Genomic DNA, 26,546 nt, shown 5'->3' on the forward strand with positions numbered 1-26,546 from the left:
GTTGGGGAGTACATATAGAGAGGTCTAAATAGGAATAGGTGTGAGATGTGTCCGAAAGAAAAGTAGGGGCGCCAGTATTGAGGCAGACAAGATTGAGCTGGTTGAAAAGGTCTGCTAACAGGAAGCCCCTCGGGCAGGATGCTGGAGAGCCCCAAAGGGGATGGTGGGCATTGAAGTCTCCAGTTAACAAAGATGGTGCAGGTAGCTGAGAAATAAGTTGCATCATGTCTGCCCTGGTAACGGCAGATGACGATGGAGTGTAAACGGTACAAATGGAGAATGTAAAAGTGGGGAGAGTAATGCGGATGGCAACTGCCTGCAGGCCGGTGTGCAACGTGATGCGATCGTAGTAAATATCCCGGACCAGCAACATAACCCCTCCATGAGCTGGGATACCTACCACAGGGGGTAGGTCAAAACGCACAGAGGTGTAGTGTGCCAAGGCAATTTGATCGCATGGGCGTAGCTTCGTTTCCTGGGGGGCTACGACGAGCAGACGGTGCAAGTGGAGCAGCAACTTCAAGTCCTCTCGGTTGGAGCGAAAGCTGCGAATATTCCAGTGAATAAGTGCCATCGTAAGAAGAAAAGGAAGATGAAAGAAGGGGTCACCTCGAAGGCTGCTGAGGGCCTGGCTTCGAGCGAGCACTGCCGCCGCTATCAGTAGGCGGACAGTCATCGTCCATTGGTTCTATAGGTTCATCGGCCATTTTGGTAAGATAGCCGGGAGGGGGAGCTTCCTCCGCTGGTGAACGGCCAGATGTTTGGCTACCAGCGGTGCGGCCAGGCGAAATGGATGACGGCCTGGGGCGGCAACCGCTGGGTGGTGCAGGAGAAGAAATGCGCCGCGGCGGAGAAGGAGAACTGTGCTTCCTATGAGCCTTCTTGGAAGGTCGTTTGGTGGAAGTACTGGTCGATGGCTGGGAGGTCGAGGTACGTAGGAAGTCTGCACGTGACGGTTCCTTCTTGAAGGCCCATGCATCTGACTTCTGGGTCTTCGCCTTGGCAGAAGCTGATGAAAGGGCTGGTGTCTGTGGGGTGATGGGAGGAAGAGGAGACGTCGACCGCGCGATCTTAGCACTGGCCGAACGGACGACCGTGGTGCTGAAGGTCAGATCGCATGTCTGGGTTGCCACCTCCCTGGTAGTCCAAGGAGAGGCGAGGACTGTACTGTATTTACCCGCTGGGAGCAGCGTGGGCTTCCTACTAGCAAATAGCTTGCGAGCAGCTGAGGTGGACACTGTCTCTTTGACCCGAATTTCTTACATACATTGTTCTTCCTTATAGATGGGACAGTCACGGGAGGACGCTGCATGGTCACCCTGACACTTCACACAATGAGGAGACGGAGGTGGACAGTCACCCTCATGGGCATCCCTGCCACAAGTGACATTTAGCCGCATTGGAACAAGACTGGCGAGTGTGATTGAAACGCTGACACTGGTAGCAGCGCGTAGGTGTCGGGACATAGGGGCGAACAGAAATAACCTCGTAGCCCGCTTTGATGCGCGATGGCAGCTGAACACTGTCAAAGGTCAAGAAATGTGTCCGGGTCGGTACAAGGTCTTTGTTGACCCTTTTCATGACCCTATGGACAGCCGTCACGCCCTGCTCAGCGGGGAAAGACTGAATCTCCTCGTCAGTCAATCCCTCAAGAGATCTAGTATAGACCACACCACAAGACGAATTCAAAGTTCGGTGAGCCTCCACCCGGACAGGGAACGTGTACAGGAGTGTGGCTCGAAGCAATTTCTGTGCCTGAAAGGCGCTCTCAGTTTCTAGTAGCAAGGTACCATTACACAAACTTGTACAAGACTTAACAGTACCGGCTATGGCATCTACGACCTTCTGGATAACGAAAGGGTTGACAGAGGAAAAATCCTTTCCATCCTCAGATCGAGAAACGACGAGGAACTGTGGGGCAGGCGGTAGCACTTTTGTCACTGTTGGCTGGTCATGTTTCCGTTTGTGGGCAGAAGTCGAGAGAGAAAAAGAGAAATCCATTGCGGAGGAATCCCCCATGATTGCCAGCGTCTCCGATGGTGCGCTCCTTCCTTATGGGGACCCTCTCAGAGGGCACTCCCGCCTTAGGTGAATGTTTACACCTCAGGTCACACCTCCCGAGAAACAGACGGATGGACCAATCGGCATGGTCAGAAGGTATCAGATCAGGCAATCAAACCTCCCTTGGCCTGGTCTTTACCAGGGGGTACGTGCGTGCCTTACTTGTCTACCCAGGGTGGGTAATTACGCGTTACCCCGTCACCGGCTACGCGTGCGAACGCGTGGGACGGCCATCAGGCGCGCACAGGGAGGAAGGAAGAAGAGAAAAGGGAAGAGAGAGAGAGGACAGACTGTCTCAAACGAGGGGGCGAGGAGAAGGAGGCGAGGGCTAAAGAGGCGAGGGCTAAAGAGGCCAGGGCTAAAGAGGCAAGGGAGAAGGAGGCAAGGGAGAAGGAGGCAAGGGAGAAGGAGGCAAGGGAGAAGGAGGCAAGGGAGAAGGAGGCAAGGGAGAAGGAGGCAAGGGAGAAGGAGGCAAGGGAGAAGGAGGCAAGGGAGAAGGAGGCAAGGGAGAAGGAGGCAAGGGAGAAGGAGGCAAGGGAGAAGGAGGCAAGGGAGAAGGAGGCAAGGGAGAAGGAGGCAAGGCAGAAGGAGGCAAGGCAGAAGGAGGCAAGGCAGAAGGAGGCAAGGCAGAAGGAGGCAAGGCAGAAGGAGGCAAGGCAGAAGGAGGCAAGGGAGAAGAAGGCAAGGGAGAAGAAGGCAAGGGAGAAGAAGGCAAGGGAGAAGAAGGCAAGGGAGAAGAAGGCAAGGGAGAAGAAGGCAAGGGAGAAGAAGGCAAGGGAGAAGAAGGCAAGGGAGAAGAAGGCAAGGGAGAAGAAGGCAAGGGAGAGAGTAAGGAAGACAGTGAGATGGAGAAGAGCAAAGAAAGGAACCAACCAAAGGAAGGAAGAACTGAGAAGTGAAATACCGAAAATACCACAATTATAGGTCGTGGAACCGTCGTCTCTGGACGCAGGCGCTAACTGCCCCCTTGAGGGCGATGGACTCCTTTTAGTCGCATCTTACGACAGGCATGAATACCGCGGGCCTATTCTAACCCCCGAACCCGCAGGGGGGAGTCTGCATGTCGATCAGATCAACTTGGCAACGACTGTTCATTTCTGAATGAAGTATGGGTTTCGACATGTGCCCCCTTTCCTTAATGCTCCTATTGCGCTGACAAGTTTCACACATAGACAGATAAATGTGTATCGTGTCCACTGTTACGCTTTCGTATTTTCTTGAGGTTTCAATGTTTAATCTGTCTCTACCTCCATGACCGACGGCCTGATGTGCTGCTTCAATAATGTCGAAAATTTCTTCGACACGTAAGTAGTACTCCACAGGCTCTCTTCTTGTCACTGACTTGCTGGTCCCACAAATATTAATAACCTTGAATCGATTTAATCTTATGTACTGCTTCTGTGTCTTTTTCTTATCTTATTGTGGTTCTTCAGTTCCGTCCACTAATTTATCGTAAGATCCTTTTGTCGTAACATTGTAATGGTTTCCTCTTTTGTCGTGTTCTTCAGTCTGTAACATCCTTCTCACAAATTATTCTTTCCATCGCCATTCTTGATATAGATCTGACATGATAAATACGTAAAAACTGATCTGCACGTGCTTGGCCCCTCTACCGTGTTGTTTGTTGTGGCGAAAAGCGCCCACTGGCGGGCTGGGCTATTGTCGGCCGCTGAAGCGCTGCCCAGGCGGGGGGTTTTGGCGCCTGGAACTGTCCGTGTCGGCGCCTTCTTGTTTTCACTATCTGGAAGTGTTTGGATGTATGATCAATATTCCAATAAATATTACTTTGCACAATACAAAAAAGGTGTTTTTATTTCAATCAGTTGCTCTTTATTTTAATATTTGACCCTAAATAAATTTAGTGAAAACTAGTTCTGTATACCAGTAGCTTAATTAGAACGCGTTCTTACTAGTTGAAACTAGTTGATACTGATACTCTTAGTTACAACTTGAATTTACTGCTGGTCAAAAGCGAAAGCCAGTTAAAACTAGTTTTTACTAGGCAAAACGCGTTTTGACCAAGTGGCACAGTAAAAACTAGTTTTAACTAATAAGAACGCATTCTAACTAAAAACGGGTTTTGACTGGAACAGATATATTGTGGATTAGTGAAGTTCAGTGGCAGGAGGAACAAGACTTCTGGTCTCGTGAATACGGGTTATAAATACAAAATCAAATCGTGGTAATGCAGGAGTAGGTTTAATAATGAATAAAAAAGTAGGAACGCGGATAAGCTACTACGAAGAACATAGTGAACCTATTATTGTAGCCGAGATGGACATGAAGCCCACACCTACCACAGTACAAGGTTATATGCCAACTACCACTGCAGATGATTAAGAGCATGAAGAAATGTATAATGCGATAAAAGGAATTATTCAGCTAGTCAAGGGAGACGAAAATTTAATAGTCATTGGGGAAAGGAATTCGTTGGTAAGAAAAGGAAGAGAAGGAGAAGCAGTCGGTGAATGTGGGTTGGGGGTCAGGAATGAAAGGGGAAGCCACCTGGCAGAATTTTGCACAAAGCATAACTTGATCGTAGCTAACATTTGGTTTAAGTATCATGAAAGAAGGTGCTATACATGGAAGAGGCCTGGAGACACTGGAAGGTTTCAGATAGATTATGTAATGGTACGACAGTGATTCAGCAACCAGATTTTAAATTTTAAGACAATTCCAGGGACAGATGTGGTCTCTGACCACAATATATTGGTTATGAACTGTAGATTAAAATTGAAGAAACTGCAAAAAGGTAGGAATTTATGGAGATGGAACCAGCATAAACTAAACGAGACAGAGGTTATAGAGAGTTTCAGAGTGAGTATTAGTGAGCCATTGACAATAACAGAGAAAAGAAATACAGTGGAAGAAGAATGAGTAGCTTTGAAAGAAGGAATAGTGAAGGCACCGGGTAAAAATACGAGGGCTAGTAGAAATTCTTGGATAATAAAAGATATTGAATGTAATTGATAATAGGAGAGAATACAAATATGCAGTAAATGAAGCAGGCAAAAAGGAATACAAAGTCTCAAAAGCGATATCGACAGGAAGTGCAAAATGGCTAAGCAGGGATGGCTAGACGACAAATGTAAGAAGCATGTAGAAGCATGCATCACTATGAGTAAGATAGATACTGCCAACAGGATAATTAAGGAGCCCTTTTTAGGAAAGAGAACCACCTGTATGATAATCATGATTGCTGAGATGGAAAACCCATCCTAAGCAAAGAAGGGAAAACATTAACGGGGAAGGAGTATATAGAGGGTCTTTAAAGGGGCGGTGTACTTGAGGACAGTATTGTGGAAACGAAAGAGGACGTAGAAGAAGATGAAATGGGAGATATGATACTGCGTGAAGAATTTGACAGAGCACTAAAAGACCTAAATCGAAACGAGACCCCTACTGATAGCCTTGGGGGAACCAGCCATGATAAAAACTCATCTACAAGGGTTGCAACTTTAATAGTGGTAACTATTTATTTACAGCTCCTGTGTTTCAAAGTTTGACTGACCTTCAAAGTAGTCACCAGCATTGTGTATGACCCGTTTGCCAGCGATGTGGAAATCGCTTGAATACTCTTAGCAGTGCCAGTTGTGTTGACAGTTCGAGCGGCGCGGTCTATTGCTGGACGAATTTGTAGCAGTTCTGAAGCGAATGACGTTAAGTGTTTCTTTCAGTTTAGAAATCGAGTTGAACTCACAAGGGCTTAAATTAGCGGAGTGCAGTAGGTGACATAGCACTTAGCAGCGCCATCAGTCAAACAAATCAGTAACATCTTGCACTGTACGTGCTTTAGCATTGTCCTGCAAAATGATGGTCAGGTCCTGCAGAAAGTGTCATCACTTCTGTCTCTAAGCTGGTTGTAGGTTGTGTTCCAAATTGAACAGCAGAACAAAAGAAAAATTTGGAGTAAGAATTAAAACCCATGGAGAAGAAACAAAAACTTTGAGATTTGCCAACGACATTTTAATTCTGTCAGGGACAGCAAAGGACCTGGAAGAGCAGTTGAACGGAATGGACAGTGTCTTGAAAGGAGTATATAAGATGAACATCAACAAAAGCAAAACGAGGATAATGGAATGTAGTCGAATTAAGTCGGATGATGCTGAGGGAATTAGATTAGGAAATGAGACACTTAAAGTAGTAAAAGAGTTTTGCTATTTATGGAGTAAAATAACCGATGATGGTCGAAGTAGAGAGGATATAAAATGTAGACTGGCAATGGCAAGGAAAGCGTTTCTCAAGAAGAGGAATTTGTTAACATCGAGTATAGATTTAAGTGTCAGGAAGTCGTTTCTGAAAGTATTTGTATGGAGTGTAGCCATGTATGGAAGTGAAACATGGACGATAACTAGTTTGGACAAGAAGAGAATAGAAGCTTTCGAAATGTGGTGCTACAGAAGAATGCTGAAGATAAGGTGGGTAGATCACGTAACTAATGAGGAGGTATTGAATAGGATTGGGGAGAAGAGAAGTTTGTGGCACAACTTGACTAGAAGAAGGGATCGGTTGGTAGGACATGTTTTGAGGCATCAAGGGATCACAAATTTAGCGTTGGAGGGCAGTGTGGTTGGTAAAAATCGTAGAGGGAGACCAAGAGATGAATACGCTAAGCAGATTCAGAAGGATGTAGGTTGCAGTAGGTACTGGGAGATAAAGGAGCTTGCACAGGATAGATTAGCATGAAGAGCTGCATCCAACCAGTCTCAGGACTGAAGACCACAACAACAACAGGTACAGCTGAACTGCATGAGCCCAGTCAGTTGTACTCTGTACTGAAAGGATTTCTGATTTATAAAATTCTTCGGCAATTTTCCTTAATTTCCCATATTTTTGGTATCTTCCCAATTTTACGCATTTTTCGCCCATTTTCGTAATTTTTCGGGCTTCCCTAAATTATAATTATTGCGTCGAATCACACAAGATCCACCCCACTGTTTCGACGTCTGGTCAATTTCTTGATGCCCTCAGGCAATCACAACGAAACATAGGTCTTATTTATTTATCATTGCTAAGTCACCACTCCATCACTAGTGTGTGTGTGTGTGTGTGTGTGTGTGTGTGTGTGTGTGTGTGTGTGTGTGTGTGTGTTTTTGGGACGTCATCGTGTATGTGTTAGAAACTAATGTATTGGTAGAAATTATGTCATAGCAATTTCTATAAGCGCTACAGATGTCTAACCAAGTATGTAACATAAGAAATACCACACTCCAATAGACAAACCCCTTCCAAACCACCACTACATTACTATATTGTGTGACGACATAATAAAATACCGATGCCTCCAACGGAAGATACTGTTTCAGATGCTGTACAGCGCTATAAAATACGCACCTAGAGATACAACCGTCCAATAACTGAAACCACCTCAGCGAACATCAGTTCGCTGACGGTAGCTTACCCCTTTGACTGCAAACTGTGGATGGATAGCCGCGGAAACTGCTGTTTGGAATATGACCGCGAACATGCGGAGCAACTGCTGAGAACGTTGGGGTGTGGTCATCTCCAGCCTGGTGGCTGACACTGCTGCCGTATCAGTTTTGGCCGAAAAGTCTCCTGCCCGCTGTAATATAAAAGCAAACAGATCCCAACACGTCCGTGTAAATTCAAAGAACGCTACTAATACATATCTGGATGACGAGGATCTCCTCCCCTGTGTTCACTGGATAATGCCAGCAGGGTACCGAACTCCCTGTGCGGTCGCGGCCACAGAGTCACGAATGGGAGAACACTGCATGTCTGCCTAACACTACACCAGACCGTCTCCCCAGGTGTGGAGCAGAAATTTGCGTTATTTAAACAATACGTATCTGTGCACACGCAAGAGACCTAGTGGCTGCCACAAATAGCACTCAGTCACTGGGGGAGAGGACAGTCCGCCACAGCAAACCTGTCGTAATGTACCGACGACCTTGCAGATAAATGTTGCTAACAAATTTAGCGCCGAGTACTCCCTTTCCCAACCCCTTTTCTCTAGACCAATCAGAAACAGGCTTGCTCTGCTACCGCCTACCATCATTCTTTTAAAACATCTGTGGGCTACTGCCATTGTTGTGTCCATTTTCCATTTTATATGGCTTTATGGCAGATGGATTACATATACAGGTTCTTTTACACAATCTGGTGATGCCACAAAGCGGTGAAATGCATCGTCGATGTTAAATAATTTCGCAATCCAGTTTGTTATGCTGAAATTCTATAGGTGACTTCATTTTCAGCCAGGTGGACTCCCATGTTGAGTGAAGACAAGTGATTACGATGTATAAACAAAGTAAACTCTGCAATATTGTTTCTATATGCGAGATCACTGTAAGTCTCGTATATTTACCAGTGGAAAACCAGAGTTTGATCATTGCTACTAACATTATTTGACTGATCCATAGAAATACAAAGACACACGCTGGAAAGCTAGTACATTGTAGTATTTAAACAATTATTGAACGTAACTTCTACAATACAATAGCTGGCTGTATAATAGATGTAGACGTCAAACGATCTAGTCAGATGTGGTTCCTCTCGGTCGACTGGTACTTCGATCGGCGGTGCAGTACAGCGGCTCTGGTGATATCTTCTCACAGACTCTGCTATAGCGGTTGCCATTAGATGCGGACGAAGACTGATCTTCCTTCGACTGGCCGGGCCTATATAGTGAGCTGGAGCCAATAGAAACCCAGTGTAGGAATCTGTGGCTGGCTATCTCGCGGTGACCTCTGCAAGGAAAGGTTCCTATTAATCGACTGGAATCTTTGACGTGTTTACCTGATGTCTTCGCCTGTTGGTTTGTTTCCCCTCATAGCGTGGCTGTTATGCGGTGCTGCCTGCCATTTAGGGGAACCCGATGGCAGACAGTACACACCTCCCTTCCTGGGGGGGGGGGGGGGGGGGGAGAGAGGAGGGCGACGTCGTCCTACTCAGTCTTGGCGGCCTCGTGTAGGAGGCGGTGAAAACTCGGCCCCGCAGAGTAGGGCGCGGCGTGGCAGGCCAGACGGGTAGAGCTGCGTTGTGGAAGAGGCGGGGAAGCCTGCCGCGATGGTTCCAGGGGCATAGGTTCATCGACGTCCGCGGGATGCTGCCCGAAAAGTGGACTGCGTGGGCGTCACTGGCTAGGCTGCGACACCGGCGGCGGCGGTACCAAGGTCACGGGGGCATCGTCAACGCTGGCGGATGGCGCAGCCGGTCGGACCGGCGGAGGAGCCGGTGGAGCCTGCAGCCGCTGTGGAGATGACTGCTGTTGCTGCTAGATGGGGTCTGGCACCCCTGCACGCCAACCACAGGCGGAAGAGATCACATCCGGGCGGCCGGAAGAAGGCGGCAGAGCGGTTTGCTGGGAAGACCCTGATATCAGCGCTGGAGTTGGTTGCGGTGCCGGCAGACCACTTTGTCGGCAATGCGGACATCAAAGAGCTGACGGCCTTGCGGCTGGACGATCACCCCCTCAATCCATCCGGCTCTCGGGCCGAAACCTCGCGCCTAGATAAGGGATCCCGGAACAAAGGGAGCCTGTGCAGTCGGAACCCATTGTTTGGGTCCGGGCCGGAGGAGGTGCCAAAGGGTACGAGGTTGCCGGCCATGCAGAAGTTCAGCCGGACTACGGGAGCCGATGGGCCTCGACCGATAGGAACTGAGGAACAATGTCCGCGACTCGTCCAAAGTGTGGGTGGAGGCATATTTTGACATTTGGGCCTTAAATGTCCGGACGAGGCGTTCGGCCTTGCCGTTCGATTGCGGGTGAAAGAGCGGAGTGAGGACATGTTGGATGCCGTTGGCAGAACAAAACGTCGCGAATATCTGGCTCTGGAATTGAGGGCCGTTATCGGTAACAATTGTTAGCGGCAACCCTTCCAAGGAAAAATCTTTCTTGAGAGCAGCGAGGGTCGCTTCCGCAGTGGTGCTGGTACGACGGATAACGAACGGAAAACGTGAAAAGGCATCGGTGACGAGAAGCCATTGGTAGCTGAAGAAGGGGCCGGCGAAGTGCAAATAAATGCGATCCCATGGACCCGCCGGCTTAGGCCAAGAGAGGAAGGTTTGAGGGGCGTTATTTGTAATTGTAATCCTTAAGTATTTAGTTGAATTTACAGCCTTCAGATTTGTGCGACTTTTGGCGCAATCGAAACTCAGCGGATTTTGAGAGCTCGTTTCTCAGAATGGAGCAGGATAAGGTTACGATTGTGGATGGAGCCGTAATCAGTTACTCTCAGTTGCACAACAAATACGTAAACTTTATTTATAGAAATTAAAATTTTAAAACGATCTCTTAAAAAGACGACTGACTGTGTGATAGCACAGAAAAAAATATCCACAATTTTAGGGCCGAAGGCCACCAACAATAACCTCAAACAACAAACGGCTGAAGGCCTGAATTAGAAGTCAAAAGAACAATTCCAAATTGCACTTTTAAAATAAATACGTTGCTTTTAAAACAAGTTTGCTTAAAAAACTTATTGTAACACGGCTGAAGGCCTTATCACCAAAGAAGTTGCTGAGGCCTTCTCCACCCGACATAACGGCGCCTAGAGCATCAGCAACGAAACTGACAGCCTGCAGCCGCGGGTTGACCGCGTCGCGGGCACACCGAAGCACTACACGACCGGCAGGCAGTATTGATGAATGGCCACAGCAAACAACCACAACACCAACACCACAGCAAAGACACCAGCAGCCACCAGGGGCCACTACCGGCCCACATAAACATAAGGAAGAGGTCGCTGCAGATCCCGGAACTATTTTCACACGTCAAACCACGTGACAGAAAATAGTTCCGAGGTACTCATCCGCCGAAGCGCTATAAAGGCCGGCGCTCGGCCACACACCGGCAGTTCATCGACCGCCAGCAGACGTGGATGGCTGCCGCCGCGGCAGCCCAGCTTTGATCTTCTCGCTGATCTCTGGATTAGGCTCGGTATATCGGTGAAGTCTCTGGCGGAGACTAGGAGGATATTATTTCAGTTGTTTTCTATCTTATTGTTGTATGTAGTTGTGATTCGAAGACGGATCACTTTTGTGTGTTGGTGTTATACTTGGAGAATTTGTTTTGGTTAATTGAACAGCCCAATAAATTCTTTTCGGACTTTGATCGTTAGTTTCTTCTGCTTACGCAGACATATCAGAAGTGAAATTATTGCTCGGCTGAAGGCCACACATCAACAATAATTAGTGAATTACAAATATCCTTAAAACAAAGACCACAATCTAAGGAATCAGGACAAGCAGTTCTCAGCAAGTGTTCCAAGGGTCGGCCTGGGAAAGTAATTCAAACATAAGGTAGGGTGAGACAGGCAGTGAAGAGTAGTAGCGACGCAAGAGGATAGCAACTAAAACTACTCAAACTAGGGGCAGTTAAGCGTAGACCGACCGACTAACCAATGCGCCTAACGTCCAATCACTGGTACAACGATGGAATATTTTTAGGCAAGGGCGAAGACAGACAGCACTACGTCTTCACAAAACACCCAAGGGCGAAGGAAACACTAGGACCGACGTAAACCCCCCAAATTTATATATATATATATATATATATATATATATATATATATGCGCACAGTACAATACAAGAGGTTGTCAAACTACACGCCGTGTCGGACAGCATCAACACGACGAGGAAAGGTACACTGCCGGAAAGGTACCCTAACCTCCAGGGCAGGTAACTGGGGCGTTAGCGGCCACAAGGCAGAAGATGCCACTGCTTGTACTTCACTAATAAGAGTAATACTAAATTCAGTGATGAATAACAAATAGAGAAAGACGGCTGCAATATTTCACCGCCTCTAAACACTTCACTCGTTGCCGCCAGGCTCAGCGGCCCTGGGAGCAACAACCCGCCTGCCAAAGTCGAGATCTCAGAATAGTCAAGGTTGCATTAGCAGTTAACTCTTCACTCAAACGTCCAGGGTTCGGTGTACATCGAAGTCGTCGCTCTCACAGCCGCCCCTCCTCGATCCGGCAGTGGCAGCACGCCGCCAGCAACCCCGGCTCGCCCCCGCGCTGCACGCACCTGCTCGCTGCTGCGCCCCCTAACGACCTCATGTCCGTTCACCCTCCCACTGACACCAAATCCAGTACGCAGACAGCATTAAAACAACTGCTCATTCAAAACCACAAGATACACACGGAGCCCGGAAAACAATTCCGACAACAACTCACAATACAAAAACCAGTCACAAAGAAACATGGACGAATTACAAGTCGGCACAGAAGTGGTTGGAACACCTAATGTACGTCGTCCGCTGCGACGACCGAACGACCAACCAACGGTCGTCTCCACTCAAGTCAGGTACAGGAAAGATCCCAGTATAAATCATCGACTGGCAACTTATTTCCATGAGATCACACACACACACACACACACACACACACACACACACACACACACACACACACACACACACACACAAATAAAATATCACGGTCCATTCAACTAAACCTCGCTGGATCCGGTCCTTGACGTGGCCGTGCACTCTCGCGACCACATCCTTCCGCCGGACAGTGGATGTGTGTCGCGAGCGGTCGGGCGAGTACTGGCTGTCCAGACCTCACTGCTGCTCTCTCCCAACTCCTCTTGTTCGACACACGACGACCCGGAAATAATAAAGGCTGCTCCAAAGATGGTACCACAGTAAGCGCTATCGATAAGCGCTGCTGCTGCTGCCACTCACGGACAGACAACGCGAGCAAACGTAGCGGCGACAGTGAACACACTAAGAAAACTAGGCGCCACTCGCTATTACAAGATGCCAAGCTATGATCCTGATCAGTTACCGCTTAGCAGCCAGCTATTGTTGCCCGAACATCAGATTAGCGAAGCTGTTACTTCACGTCATCAAGAGAAACAAGGATATTCCTATCTTCAGTATCATTGTCGTCCAATTGTTTTTATTGTGATTATTGCGTCTGCTGAATCATCAAGTAAATATAGTAGTCGTAGTGATGGGAGTGCAATAAAAATGAAGGTAATCGCGGGTAATGCTGTTCAGATAGTTTCAATTAAATGTACAAGCTGTATATTTCGGTTTGTATAGCTCTCTATGGATCGGAGTGTGGAAACAGATCCCTTAATCTGGGAGGTAGGTTAGAAAATTTAAAAAAGGAAATGGACAGGTTGAGGATAGATATGGTAGAAATTAGTGAGGTTTGGTGGCAGGAGGAAGAGGGCTTCTGGTCCGGTGAATAAAGGGTTATAAATACAAAGGCAAATATGGGTAAAGCAGGAATGGTTTAATAATGAATAACAAAATAGGAATTCGGGTACACTACTGTGAACAGCATAGTAATGCATTGTCGCTGATAAGATACATTGAGGTAAAAAAAAAGTCATGGATAGCAATGTCAACATATAGAGGTGGATGTAGTATCGCGTACATGAAGTATAAAAGGACAGTGCATGGATGGAGCAGTCACTTGTAGCCAGGTGATTCATGTGAGAAGGTTACAGATTTCATAATGGTCACACGACGGGAATTAACTGACACTGGAGCGTAATTTGAGCTAGACGCTTGGGATATCCACTCCGAAAAGCGTTAGGAAATTCAATATTCCGCGATTCACGGTGTCAAGAGTGTGCCGAGAACACCACATTTCAGGCATTACCTCTCATCACGCACAGTGCAATGGCGACAGCCTTCACTTAACGACAGAGAGCAGCACTATTTGCGTACAGTTGTCAGTGCCAACAGACAACCAACATTCCGTGAAATAAGCGCAGAAATCAATGTGGGACGTAGGACGAATGTATCCGCTAGACACAGTGCGGAGAAATTTGGAGTTAATGGTTTACAGCAGCAGACGACCGATGCGGGTGCCTTTTCTGACAGCACAACATCGCCTGCAGCGCCTCTCCTGGACTCTTGACCATTTGGGTTGGATTCTAAAGGACTGGAAAACTGTGTCGTGGTCAAATGAGTCCCAATTTCAGTTGGTAAGAGCTGATGGTGGGACTCGACTATGGAACAGGCCCCACGGACCCAAGTTGTCAACAAGGCGTTGTGCAAGCTGGTGTAACGGTGTAGGCTGTGTTTACATGGACGGACTGGGTCCTCAGGACCAACTGAACCTATCAGTGACTGGAAATGGAGATGTTTGGCTGCTTGCAGATCATCAGCAGCCACTGACTGACTTCATGTTCCAAATAACGGTAAAATTTCTATGGATGACAATGCGCCACGTTATTGGGCCACAACTATTCGTGACTCGTTTGAAGAACATTCAGGACAATTCGATCGAATGATTCGATTGCCCAGATCGCCTGACACGAATCCCATTTAGGGGACAAATAGATCAGTTCGTGCACAAAATCCTGCACTGGCAACACTCCCGCAATTATGGGCGTCTATAGAGGCAGCATGGCTAATTATTTCTGCAGGGGACTTCGAACATCGTGTTGAGTCCATGTCACATCCAATAGCTGCATTACGTCAGGCGGAAGGAGATCCGAGACAATATTAGGAGGTATCCCATGACTTTTGCGACCTCCGAGTAGTGACGAAACCCACACCTCTCTCTCTGAATTTATAGTGAATGAGAATATTCTGGGAGAAAACTGGTAAGCATAGTTTTCCCAGTATGTCACGGTAAGAAAATTGTTGGCTGTTTTACCCGTCTGCGACGGGCGGGAGGAAACCATAGACGACAAACGTAAGCAAAAAATATGAGAAAATGAAATTAATTACACTACTGGCCATTAAAATTGCTACACGACGAAAATGACGTGCTACAGACGCGAAATATAACCGACAGGAAAAAGATGCTGTGATATGCAAATGATTAGCTTTTCAGAGCATTCACACAAAGTTGGCGCCGGTGGCGACACCTACAACGGGCTGACATGAGGAAAGTTTCCAACCGATTTCTCATACACAAACAACGGTTAACCGGCGTTGCCTCGTGAAACGTTGTTGTGATGCCTCGTGTCAGGAGGAGAAATGTGTACCATCACGTTTCCGACTTTGATAAAGGTCAAACTGTAGCCTATAGCGATTGCGGTTTCTCGTATCGCAACATTGCTGCTCGCGTTGGTCGAGATCCAATGGCTGTTAGCAGAATATGGAATCGGTGGGTTCAGGAGTGTAATACGGAACGCCGTGCTGGATCCCAACGGCCTCGTATCACTAGCAGTCGACATGACAGGCATCTTACCCGCATGACAGGGATCGAGATGTGGCTGCACCATCCGTTACAGAGTCAACAGATGGGTACGTTTGCAAGACAACAACCTCCTCCACGAACAGTTCGACGACGTTTGAAGCAGCATGGACTATCAGCTCGGAGACCATGGCTACGGTTACCCTTGACGCTGCATCACAGACAGGAGCGCCTGCGATGGTGTACTCAACGACGAACCTGGGTGCACGAATGGCAATACGTCATTTTTTCGGGTGAATCCAGGTTCTGTTTACAGCATCATGATGGCCGCATCCCTGTTTGGCGACATCGTAGTGAACGCACATTGGAAGCGTGTATTCGTCATCGCCATACTGGCGTATCACCCGGCGTGATGGTATGGGGTGCCATTGGTTACACGTCTCTGTCACCTCTAGTTCGCATTGACGGCACTTTGGACAGTGGACGTTACATTTCAGATGTGTTACGACCCGTAGCTGTACCCTTCATTCGATCCCTATGAAACCCTACATTTCAGCATTATAATGCACGACAGCTTGTTGCAGGTCCTGTAAGGGCGTCTCTGGGTACAGGAAATGTTCGACTGCTGCCCGGCCAGCACATTCTCCAGATGTCTCACCAATTGAAAACGTCTGGTCAATGGTGGCCGAGCAACTGGCTCGCCACAATACGCCAGTCACTACGCTTGATCAACTGTGGTACCGTGTTGAAGCTGCATGGGCAGCTGTACCTGTACACGCCATCCAAGCTCTGTTTGACTCAATTCCCAGGCCTATCAAGGCCGTTGTTACGGCCAGAGGTGGTTGTGTTCTCACTTTGAAATGAACGAACAGTAGAAACTGCGTAGAAACTGCGTATAAACTACATTAAACAACTGACCAGACAAATATGCCAAGGAAAACTCTATTCAGCGCCGTGTAGTGGATAACAAATGTTTTGTCTCTGTGATGCTGCACTTAATTTGTTTTGTATAAACGATGCTATGTTGCACATAGTTCAGCTCTTAGCTGATCATATTACAAAACTGTCTACGACAAACGGTAGTTTAGCGTTCTCGTAGGGCACAAGTTATTTATTCAGTCTTTAAAGTTTTTGTACTTTAAAGAAGTACAACCGTACGTGACAATAGTGGACTTGTTAAGCACTGTGTCTATCCAAACGATTTTAATTACAAAACATTTCTTTGTATAAAAAAACAGAAAACATTTTTCGGTACTATAAAGTTCAGTATTAATAGACTTCTATAAATACGTTTTCGAAATCACTTTGGGGGCATGGCCTAAACGTCTTTCACAGATAATGAGGATATATAATGTGTTGTAAGCCGAATGAATGAATGATGTTATACGATGAACAGAACATACTTCATGCATTCGATCAGTTACCAGCTAGTATTTAATTGTTCTCTAAATATTTTTCAAAAGAATTTTACTCTTTTTTAATGTATTGGTTACGATTTTCTGATGGCAAATTATTTTCAGAAATATTCTCATTTGCTATAGTTATATAATAACCAAATAAAGTTTACTTGCACACTGATCAATAAACTCATTATTATAAGGCTTAGTTTTCAGGATTGCATGAGAACTTTTTTTTCAATATTTACATTTGACTGAGGCAAAAGTGAATAGTTGTGTTTACGTGGCATTATACTTTGTTTCCAATCCTCCCAACTTCGGCGTAGCCGACGGGAAAACATGCCTCCGCAAAAAAAACGCAGCGAGGGATAAAATTTCCATCCACTTTTGTTTAACATAAAGTTCGCTTCATTTTTACAACCGCTACGTAACAGAATTACACACAAAATTGTTTTGTTTTAATTATGTTATCAAAATTATTGTACTGATTGTTTTCAAGTCCGAGCTATTTTTGGCTCAACAGTTTACAAATTGTAGTAAAGTTCTTAAACTTAGTGTGACACACGTCAGCGTTAAAGTCTTCATCGTAAATTTCATTTGATACGACTATGTAATTGATACGGAGCTCACATCACACGGTCGGCGGCTCCTATCACCTTTTCTGTTGCGGTTCTGCCGCCACACCAACTGCGTCATAGGAACAAATGCCTGCTGCTGGTACCAAGGTTAGCACGATGTGTCGCGGGCTGCGCTTCTGCTTTTCACCTCAGCATCGTTTATACAAAACAAATTAAGTGCAGCATCACAAAGACAAAACATTTGTTATCCACTAGACGGCGCTGAATAGAGTTTTGCTTAGCATATTTGTCTGGTCAGTTGTTTAATGTAGTTTATACGCAGTTTCTACTGTTCGTTCATTTCAAAGTCAGAACACGTTTCCTTGTTTTACGTTGGCAACACTGTCACCGGTCAGAGCGCGGCATGACATCCACTGTAGAATTACTGTTAACCTGTTGCACATAGTTCAGCTCTTAGCTAATCATATTACAAAACTGTCTACGACAAACGGTAGTTTAGCGTTCTCGTAGGGCACAGGTTATTTATTCAGTCTTTAAAGTTTTTGTACTTTAAACAAGCACATCCATACGTGACAATAGTGGACTTGTTAAGCACTGTTACTGAATACCACAATGGCAGACATCAGTTCGCTTTGTTAGTACCACGTTTACCAGACGCGTTTATTTGTTGTCCCGTGCGAGAACACTTATGAAGATACACTTGGTTAAAAGCGTTCGTGCATACTTCATCCGATTACCTCCATAATCCGACGCAGCAGAGGTGAGTACAGATTAACGTACTACTATGGGCTTTCACATGTTTTATTTGCTTATGCTTGCACAGCCTTTCAGTATCACTTAAATAAGTGTGCTGAGTTCCACAGTGGGTTTTAAACTGCAATGAATACAGAATCGTTGTGTCTCTTTTCTCAGGAGTTTCTGTGTATATTGACAATCAAATAGTTGCTGTGCAAGTATTTTGTTCTCACGCAAGGTGAAGCGTAATACAACACTAGAATTATTTGTATATTAATATCTCTCTTGCGATTTTAGCAGTGGAGCTATGTCACAAGATTTATATATTCTGATAGTATTCGGTCATGTACTTAGTTACTTGGTTGATGTTTACATGTGAAATATCTTACATAAAAGAAGAACTTGTTTCCTTTCGTACAGGGCACCGCTATACGACCTTTACTTGCATAGAAATTACGGTGTCTACGAAATAAGCTAAAATTACCAGAGCAAAAAGTGGGTAAATAAACCGTTCGCCGCGTGCGCGAATCAAACGTGGGCATCCAGACACACACAAAGAGAAATTTTGTGTAACTACGAGATAGACAAGATTCAATAAGGAACTCATTTCCTAGATTTTTCTGTTAATAGTATGGGCTTACTTTATTCATATAGAAAAATTCACTAGAAAAATAATTACTGGTTCCTGCCAAAACTTAGCAACTAAGCTTGTAAAAATAAGCTAAACATAAGCCATACGCATTTACAGGTTTGTGCCTTGCTTGCATAGCTAAAGATTTTTATTTCTCTTGCTTGCTGGTATATCTTACCCATACTGGCTGTGCTTACAGTAAAAGTGTGATTTTATGGTGTACATTTTAATATTCATTCCCATACCATGTATCTCTGTCATACATTAGTACTTTCCCAAATTATTTTGAATTAACTATTGTACTGTTCAGAACATATTTAAAATTCCTAGCTTTACACGCCACTGTGGTTAGTCCATGAAACAAAGCGTACTTCTACTGCTTCAAAGCTTGTGTCCAAATCTTGATGAGTTGTTATACAAATATATTTTCATATATACATTATTCCACGAGATTAGTACAGCCGATCATCTGTCTGAGACTCATGAATTAAACAGAAATATTTACTATCTATAATTACAAGAAGTTCACTTAACTTTGAAGAATCATGCTTTAAAGTCAGAAAAGTTTTTTTTTTCATTTTTAGAAGAGAAATTTGCCGGACTGACTACAAAATGCCATCATAACTATTAATACTATATATGAAGCTAAATTAAGTAGAAATTCCACCGCCTCTCCTTAGGCCCAGGGAAAGCAATACGTCACATGACAGTACTGTATATGCAGACGAAGTTGGTAGTCGGCGCAGTGACTGGTGTGAGTGACCTAAAGGCATTTCCCATTTACAGTTGCCACTGCGCGCTATGTGAACTTACTTTGCGCCTAGGATACATCTGATAAGGGACTACCTGCGCATGATATTCGTACCCCTTGATGATGCCAGGCTTATGTGGTAAGACATTTGAATATTTATTTAGCAAATCAGCTAGGTCAGCCTTTTGTTGTTATGTTAAATGCTCTGATTCGCCTATTTTCGTTTGAATGTGGGATAAAATATCCATGGCATCTCCTGTATTCTGACATTATAGTGCATTATGAACACAGTACTGCCCATCACTAGTGGACAGAGCCTTAGTTTTTATAGATTTGAGACTTTGACCTTCACTTTTTCGCTATACCTACCATGACATGAGGTTTTCCTCAAGAAACTTACAACTTGTTCCGTTCAGAAGGTCGATCTTTGCGTCCCCTCTTCGCAGAAATCCCATGCCTACCAGACAGGAAACAGACAAATTCTTGACACAGAGAAACGTTGAGCCCGGGCCGAATAACGCTGCGAGAACGGCTGGGCACGTTTGGGGAGAGTGGTGGTGGTGGTGGTGGTGGTGGTGGTGGTGTGGGTTACGGGCACGCCCTGTAGAGGAACTTTAGAGCGTTGGAGGTATAGTACGTTCTAAAGTGAAGCGTACGTTCAAAATTTTCGTTTAGTATTAAGTGGAGCCCTCACTTGTATGGTGACCATTCGAAAAGTTCTGCCACCTCTGCTTTCGTCAATATCAAAAAAGAATTCCGCTGAATTGGTTTTCGTCTGGTTTATTAACCATTTGTAATTTTCAGAGAAGCATCATGAGTGCCGAATTTTAATAAAACCTGTACTTTTAACTTGTTGCCCTGTTAAAACTTGCTTCTTTTGCCAGAGCACAGCAGAGTTTACAGTTTCATCTCACAAACATGTTGTGCAGAGAGAATTCCGAAACAGTAGCTTATGAAGTTTAAGTAAGGAACTGAGGAAAAGTAAGATCGGTAGCTTATGGAAAAGCACATCCGCGGTACAAAAATAAACGTGTAATATCTTCACTTATGTTGTTCTGAAACCTATAGCATGTGCTTTCTTCGAAAAATTCTGTAGTTCGTGGAATAACACCGTAAATGAAGACGTTCTGCATAATAAACATAAGGAAAAATAGTCTCTTTGCGTTTTATCATTTGCCATAATCTCATTTCGATATCTCAAACAGTTGTGGAAATATAAGAGATGATGTAGATATTACACTGTGGCTTCATTGATTCGTCAGAGCAGTTTTTTTCGAGATCGATGACAGGCACCAAGTCCCAAGTCTAAAGAAAAATTCAGTATGTTAGCTAAATTTAATACACCGCTATAATATAATGTAGTATGCACCGACTCGTGTTTTTCAACAAAGAAGTGTATAATACGCGTAAGCTGTGTGGGTGCATCGTAATAATTCCCGATTATCGGCCAGGAAATCAATTCATTAACTAATACATGAATTGAACATACATGGTCTTTTACATTTTTCCGAAAAACTAAAAAAGGCGCGAAAACTGCCACTTACATAATAATGTGAAATGCAAACTTTTTTGAAACTCGTGCAGCGCCTTACTTCCATGCAAATATGCAACTATGACTATTAAGGAAATTACGTGCACACATTATCATGTAGCTGATACTACTGTTCGGACCTCTCATTCCACACTCACCTAATTGTCCCTTGACGCCAGTAGCACCGGAGACTACACAGTTTTGGAATGGCATTATCGGTAGAGGAGTTTTACTAGTTACACTTTGGAAAATTTCACGTCACGGAAGTTAATACCTGCTCCTCTGTCCAGTACAACTGCCGTGGGTATGCTCTCCACTACAGAATTCACGGCTGCCTGAACTAGTTCTTTAAGTTTCATGCACGATTTAAAATCTCCTCACAGTTCTTCTCTAATATCTGTATCCTCTTTATATCGTAGCATATGAAACTTTTCATCAGGTTTGCTCATAGGTTTATATTCTGGGTCTTCACAAATTTTTGAATTCAGGTAAATATGTCAGTAATTAATAGCATCTACTGTAAAACAGTTATGCTTATCAAGATATTTGTACAACTTCCGCCACTGTCTATAATAATAATAATAATAATAATAATAATAATTTTCAACTTGTCTGAAAAAAGTTGTGTATGTGGTATTTTGTTATTCTGTATATTATTTAGTGCAGTCGATGGCAAGAATGAAACAATGTTTAGGGTTTCACTACTCTCCATTTCACATTTTTATGTAAGTGGCAGTTTTCGCGCCTTTTTTAGTTTTTCGGAAAAATGTACAAGATCATGTATGTACAATTCGTGTATTAGTTAATAAATTGATTTCCTGGCCGATAATCGGGAATTATTACGATGCACCCACACAGCTTACGCGTATTATACAGTTCTTTGTTGAATGTTCGCTTCTAGTCACGCTTATTTGATTTCCTCACTTTCTCAGACAACGAATGTCGTCTGAGAGGCCCTGCTTCCTTTTCCTGGTGATTCTGTTTTCTGTTAGCGTTTAATACAGGTTCAAGGGGCCCAGGTTGGATTCCCAGCTCGAGCAGAAACTTATTTTCCGTTAGGGACTGGGTATTGTGTTTTCATTTCATCCCAATCTCCGACGCGCAAGTCGCCCAATGTGGCGTCGAATGCAGTAAGTACTTGCCCTCGCCGGCCGAACTTCCCCAAATGGGGGACTCCCGGCTCACAATGCTGTACGCTCATTAAGACAGGTTCAACACAGCTGATGTTGACACTGCACAAGAAAGCCGATTCATGCGCAGTAAACAGCGAACTCCAAACACACACTGCCTTTCATGGAAATTATTAAATTCAAATAGTGCTATCTACCAACGAGTTCACTTGACCAGAATACAAATGAGGCGCTGAGAGCCACGAGGGCCAAAAGCACACTGTCCTTGACCCCCAAATTTAAGTGAATACTAGAGAAACCAGTGAGACAGCTTTTCTTGGATGTTAAGATATACATGTAATGTGGGCCCACAGTGCAGATATACCTGACCCACCGTAAGCTCAACAGACTTCAGAAGCATTGAATAAATGCTCCACTCTCACAATTGACAATCATGTGCTTTATGGTTCTGAGTGCCTCAAACGGATTACTGCTGGATAAAATCCAAAACTTATTGTACTATATCTCATTCAGAATCTCTCAAAATAGGTGTTTTTGTCAGTATGAAATATACTAACGTCCGATCTAATGTTACCATATAACGAGTGAATTGGCGTATCTGCGCAGTGTGCTAACTGCCTCGTGGGATTTATGCCACGCAAACGACTGCTGCAGTGCGCTGTCACCTGGTGGTATTGATGTAAACTTTTAGTTGAGTGCTGTAAACCGTTTACATTGCTCATCAAATCCGTATGTATTTGGCCCGTGAATGTGCGCCCGTGATCGTGATCCCAAGTTTCAGTTTCACTGAGTCGGGGAACAATGTAGCGCAGCGCGGTAGGTGCCATTTACACTTCTGGAAATGGAAAAAAGAACACATTGACACCGGTGTGTCAGACCCACCATACTTGCTCCGGACACTGCGAGAGGGCGGTACAAGCAATGATCACACGCACGGCACAGCGGACACACCAGGAACCGCGGTGTTGGCCGTCGAATGGCGCTAGCTGCGCAGCATTTGTGCACCGCCGCCGTCAGTGTCAGCCAGTTTGCCGTGGCATATGGAGCTCCATCGCAGTCTTTAACACTGGTAGCATGCCGCGACAGTGTGGACGTGAACCGTATGTGCAGTTGACGGACTATGAGCGAGGGCGTATAGTGGGCATGCGGGAGGCCGGGTGGACGTACTGCCGAATTGCTCAACACGTGGGGCGTGAGGTCTCCACAGTACATCGATGTTGTCGCCAGTGGTCGGCGGAATGTGCACGTGCCCGTCGACCTGGGACCGGACCGCAGCGACGCACGGATGGACGCCAAGACCGTAGGATCCTACGCAGTGCCGTAGGGGACCGCACCGCCACTTCCCAGCAAATTAGGGACACTGTTGCTCCTGGGGTATCGGCGAGGACCATTCGCAACCGTCTCCATGAAGCTGGGCTACGGTCCCGCACACCGTTAGGCCGTCTTCCACTCACGCCCCAACATCGTGCAGCCCGCCTCCAGTGGTGTCGCGACAGGCGTGAATGGAGGGACGAATGGAGACGTGTCGTCTTCAGCGATGAGAGTCGCTTCTGCCTTGGTGCCAATGATGGTCGTATGCGTGTTTGGCGCCGTGCAGGTGAGCGCCACAATCAGGACTGCATACGACCAAGGCACACAGTGCCAACACCCGGCATCATGGTGTGGGGAGCGATCTCCTACACTGACCGTACACCACTGGTGATCGTCGAGGGGACACTGAATAGTGCACGGTACATCCAAACCGTCATCGAACCCATCGTTCTACCATTCCTAGACCGGCAAGGGAACTTGCTGTTCCAACAGGACAATGCACGTCCGCATGTATCCCGTGCCACCCAACGTGCTCTAGAAGGTGTAAGTCAACTACCCTGGCCAGCAAGATCTCCGGATCTGTCCCCCATTGAGCATGTTTGGGACTGGATGAAGCGTCGTCTCACACGGTCTGCACGTCCAGCACGAACGCTGGTCCAACCGAGGCGCCAGGTATAAATGGCATGGCAAGCCGTTCCACAGGACTACATCCAGCATCTCTACGATCGTCTCCATGGGAGAATAGCAGCCTGCATTGTTGCGAAAGGTGGATATACACTGTACTAGTGCCGACATTGTGCATGCTCTGTTGCCTGTGTCTATGTGCCTGTGGTTCTGTCAGTGTGATCATGTGATGTATCTGACTCCAGGAATGTGTCAATAAAGTTTCCCCTTCCTGGGACAATGAATTCACGGTGTTCTTATTTCAATTTCCAGGAGTGTATTTAGGGTTACCCCATCTACATTATGTTTAAAGCCTTCAAAGAAAAATAAGGAATAAATCAGCAAGGTGCCAAAAGTTACGGTGTTCACGTGCTCTTGGGCTCTTACCCAACAGCTGCCACTGCTCTTCATGCCGTCTATCACTTCCAATTCCCCCCCCCCCCCCCTTTCTACATCTACATCTACATCTATACTCCGCGAGCCACCTTACGGTGTGTGGCGGAGGGTACTTATTGTACCACTATCTGATCTCCCCTTCCCTGTTCCATTCACGAATTGTGCGTGGGAAGAACGACTGCTTGTAAGTCTCCGTATTTGCTCTAATTTCTCGGATCTTTTCGTTGTGATCATTACGCGAGATATATGTGGGCGGTAGTAATATGTTGCCCATCTCTTCCCGGAATGTGCTCTCTCGTAATTTCGATAATAAACCTCTCCGTATTGCGTAACGCCTTTCTTGAAGTGTCCGCCACTGGAGCTTGTTCAGCATCTCCGTAACGCTCTCGCGCTGACTAAATGTCCCCATGACGAATCGCGCTGCTTTTCGCTGGATCATGACTATCTCTTCTATTAATCCAACCTGGTAAGGATCCCATACTGATGAGCAATACTCAAGAATCGGACGAACAAGCGTTTTGTAAGCTACTTCTTTCGTCGATGAGTCACATTTTCTTAGAATTCTTCCTATGAATCTCAACCTGGCGCCTGCTTTTCCCACTATTTGTTTTATGTGATCATTCCACTTCAGATCGCTCCGGATAGTAACTCCTAAGTATTTTACGGTCGTTACCGCTTCCAATGATTTACCACCTATGGCATAATCGTACTGGAATGGATTTCTGCCCCTATGTATGCGCATTATATTACATTTATCTACGTTTAGGGAAAGCTGCCAGCTGTCGCACCATGCATTAATCCTCTGCAGGTCTTCCTGGAGTACGTACGAGTCTTCTGATGTTGCTACTTTCTTGTAGACAACCGTGTCATCTGCAAATAGCCTCACGGAGCTACCGATGTTAACTAAGTCATTTATGTATATTGTAAACAATAAAGGTCCTATCACGCTTCCTTGCGGTACTCCCGAAATTACCTCTACATCTGCAGATTTTGAACCGTTAAGAATGACATGTTGTGTTCTTTCTTCTAGGAAATCCTGAATCCAATCACAAACCTGGTCCGATATTCCGTAAGCTCGTATTTTTTTCACTAAACGTAAGTGCGGAACCGTATCAAATGCCTTCCTGAAGTCCAGGAATACGGCATCAATCTGCTCGCCAGTGTCTACGGCACTGTGAATTTCTTGGGCAAATAGGGCGAGCTGAGTTTCACATGATCTCTGTTTGCGGAATCCATGTTGGTTATGATGAAGGAGATTTGTATTATCTAAGAACGTCATAATACGAGAACACAAAACATGTTCCATTATTCTACAACAGATTGACGTAAGCGAAATAGGCCTATAATTATTCGCATCTGATTTATGACCCTTCTTGAAAATGGGAACGACCTGCGCTTTCTTCCAGTCGCTAGGTACTTTACGTTCTTCCAGCGATCTACGATAAATTGCTGATAGAAAGGGGGAAAGTTCTTTAGCATAATCACTGTAGAATCTTAAGGGTATCTCGTCTGGTCCGGATGCTTTTCCGCTACTAAGTGATAGCAGTTGTTTTTCAATTCCGATATCGTTTATTTCAATATTTTCCATTTTGGCGTCCGTGCGACGGCTGAAGTCAGGGACCGTGTTACGATTTTCCGCAGTGAAACAGTTTCGGAACACTGAATTCAGTATTTCTGCCTTTCTTCGGTCGTCCTCTGTTTCGGTGCCATCGTGGTCAACGAGTGACTGAATAGGGGATTTAGATCCGCATACCGATTTTACATATGACCAAAACTTTTTAGGGTTCTTGTTTAGATTGTTTGCCAATGTTTTATGTTCGAATTCGTTGAATGCTTCTCTCATTGCTCTCTTTACGCTCTTTTTCGCTTCGTTCAGCTTTTCCTTATCAGCTATGATTCGACTACTCTTAAACCTATGATGAAGCTTTCTTTGTTTCCGTAGTACCTTTCGTACATGATTGTTATACCACGGTGGATCTTTCCCCTCGCTTTGGACCTTAGTCGGTACGAACTTATCTAAGGCGTACTGGACGATGTTTCTGAATTTTTTCCATTTTTGTTCCACATCCTCTTCCTCAGAAATGAACGTTTGATGGTGGTCACTCAGATATTCTGCGATTTGTGCCCTATCACTCTTGTTAAGCAAATATATTTTCCTTCCTTTCTTGGCATTTCTTATTACACTTGTAGTCATTGATGCAACCACTGACTTATGATCACTGATACCCTCTTCTACATTCACGGAGTCGAAAAGTTCCGGTCTATTTGTTGCTATGAGGTCTAAA

At 45.4% G+C, this 26,546-nt stretch overlaps 1 protein-coding gene across 1 annotated transcript in view; it reads left to right on the forward strand.

The window, feature by feature from the left end:
- LOC124567769 (stress response protein nst1-like) overlaps window positions 1-26,546 on the forward strand; it is a 147,871-nt gene that overhangs the window by 86,197 nt on the left and 35,128 nt on the right. Inside the window, exons 3-4 of the mRNA XM_047131038.1 lie at window positions 2,428-2,862; window positions 9,169-9,516. Coding sequence (XP_046986994.1) covers window positions 2,428-2,862; window positions 9,169-9,516 — 783 coding nt within the window. The remainder of the gene's footprint in view (window positions 1-2,427; window positions 2,863-9,168; window positions 9,517-26,546) is intronic.

Source organism: Schistocerca americana, unplaced genomic scaffold (genome assembly GCF_021461395.2).
Source record: "Schistocerca americana isolate TAMUIC-IGC-003095 unplaced genomic scaffold, iqSchAmer2.1 HiC_scaffold_14, whole genome shotgun sequence".
NCBI lineage: Eukaryota > Metazoa > Arthropoda > Insecta > Orthoptera > Acrididae > Schistocerca > Schistocerca americana.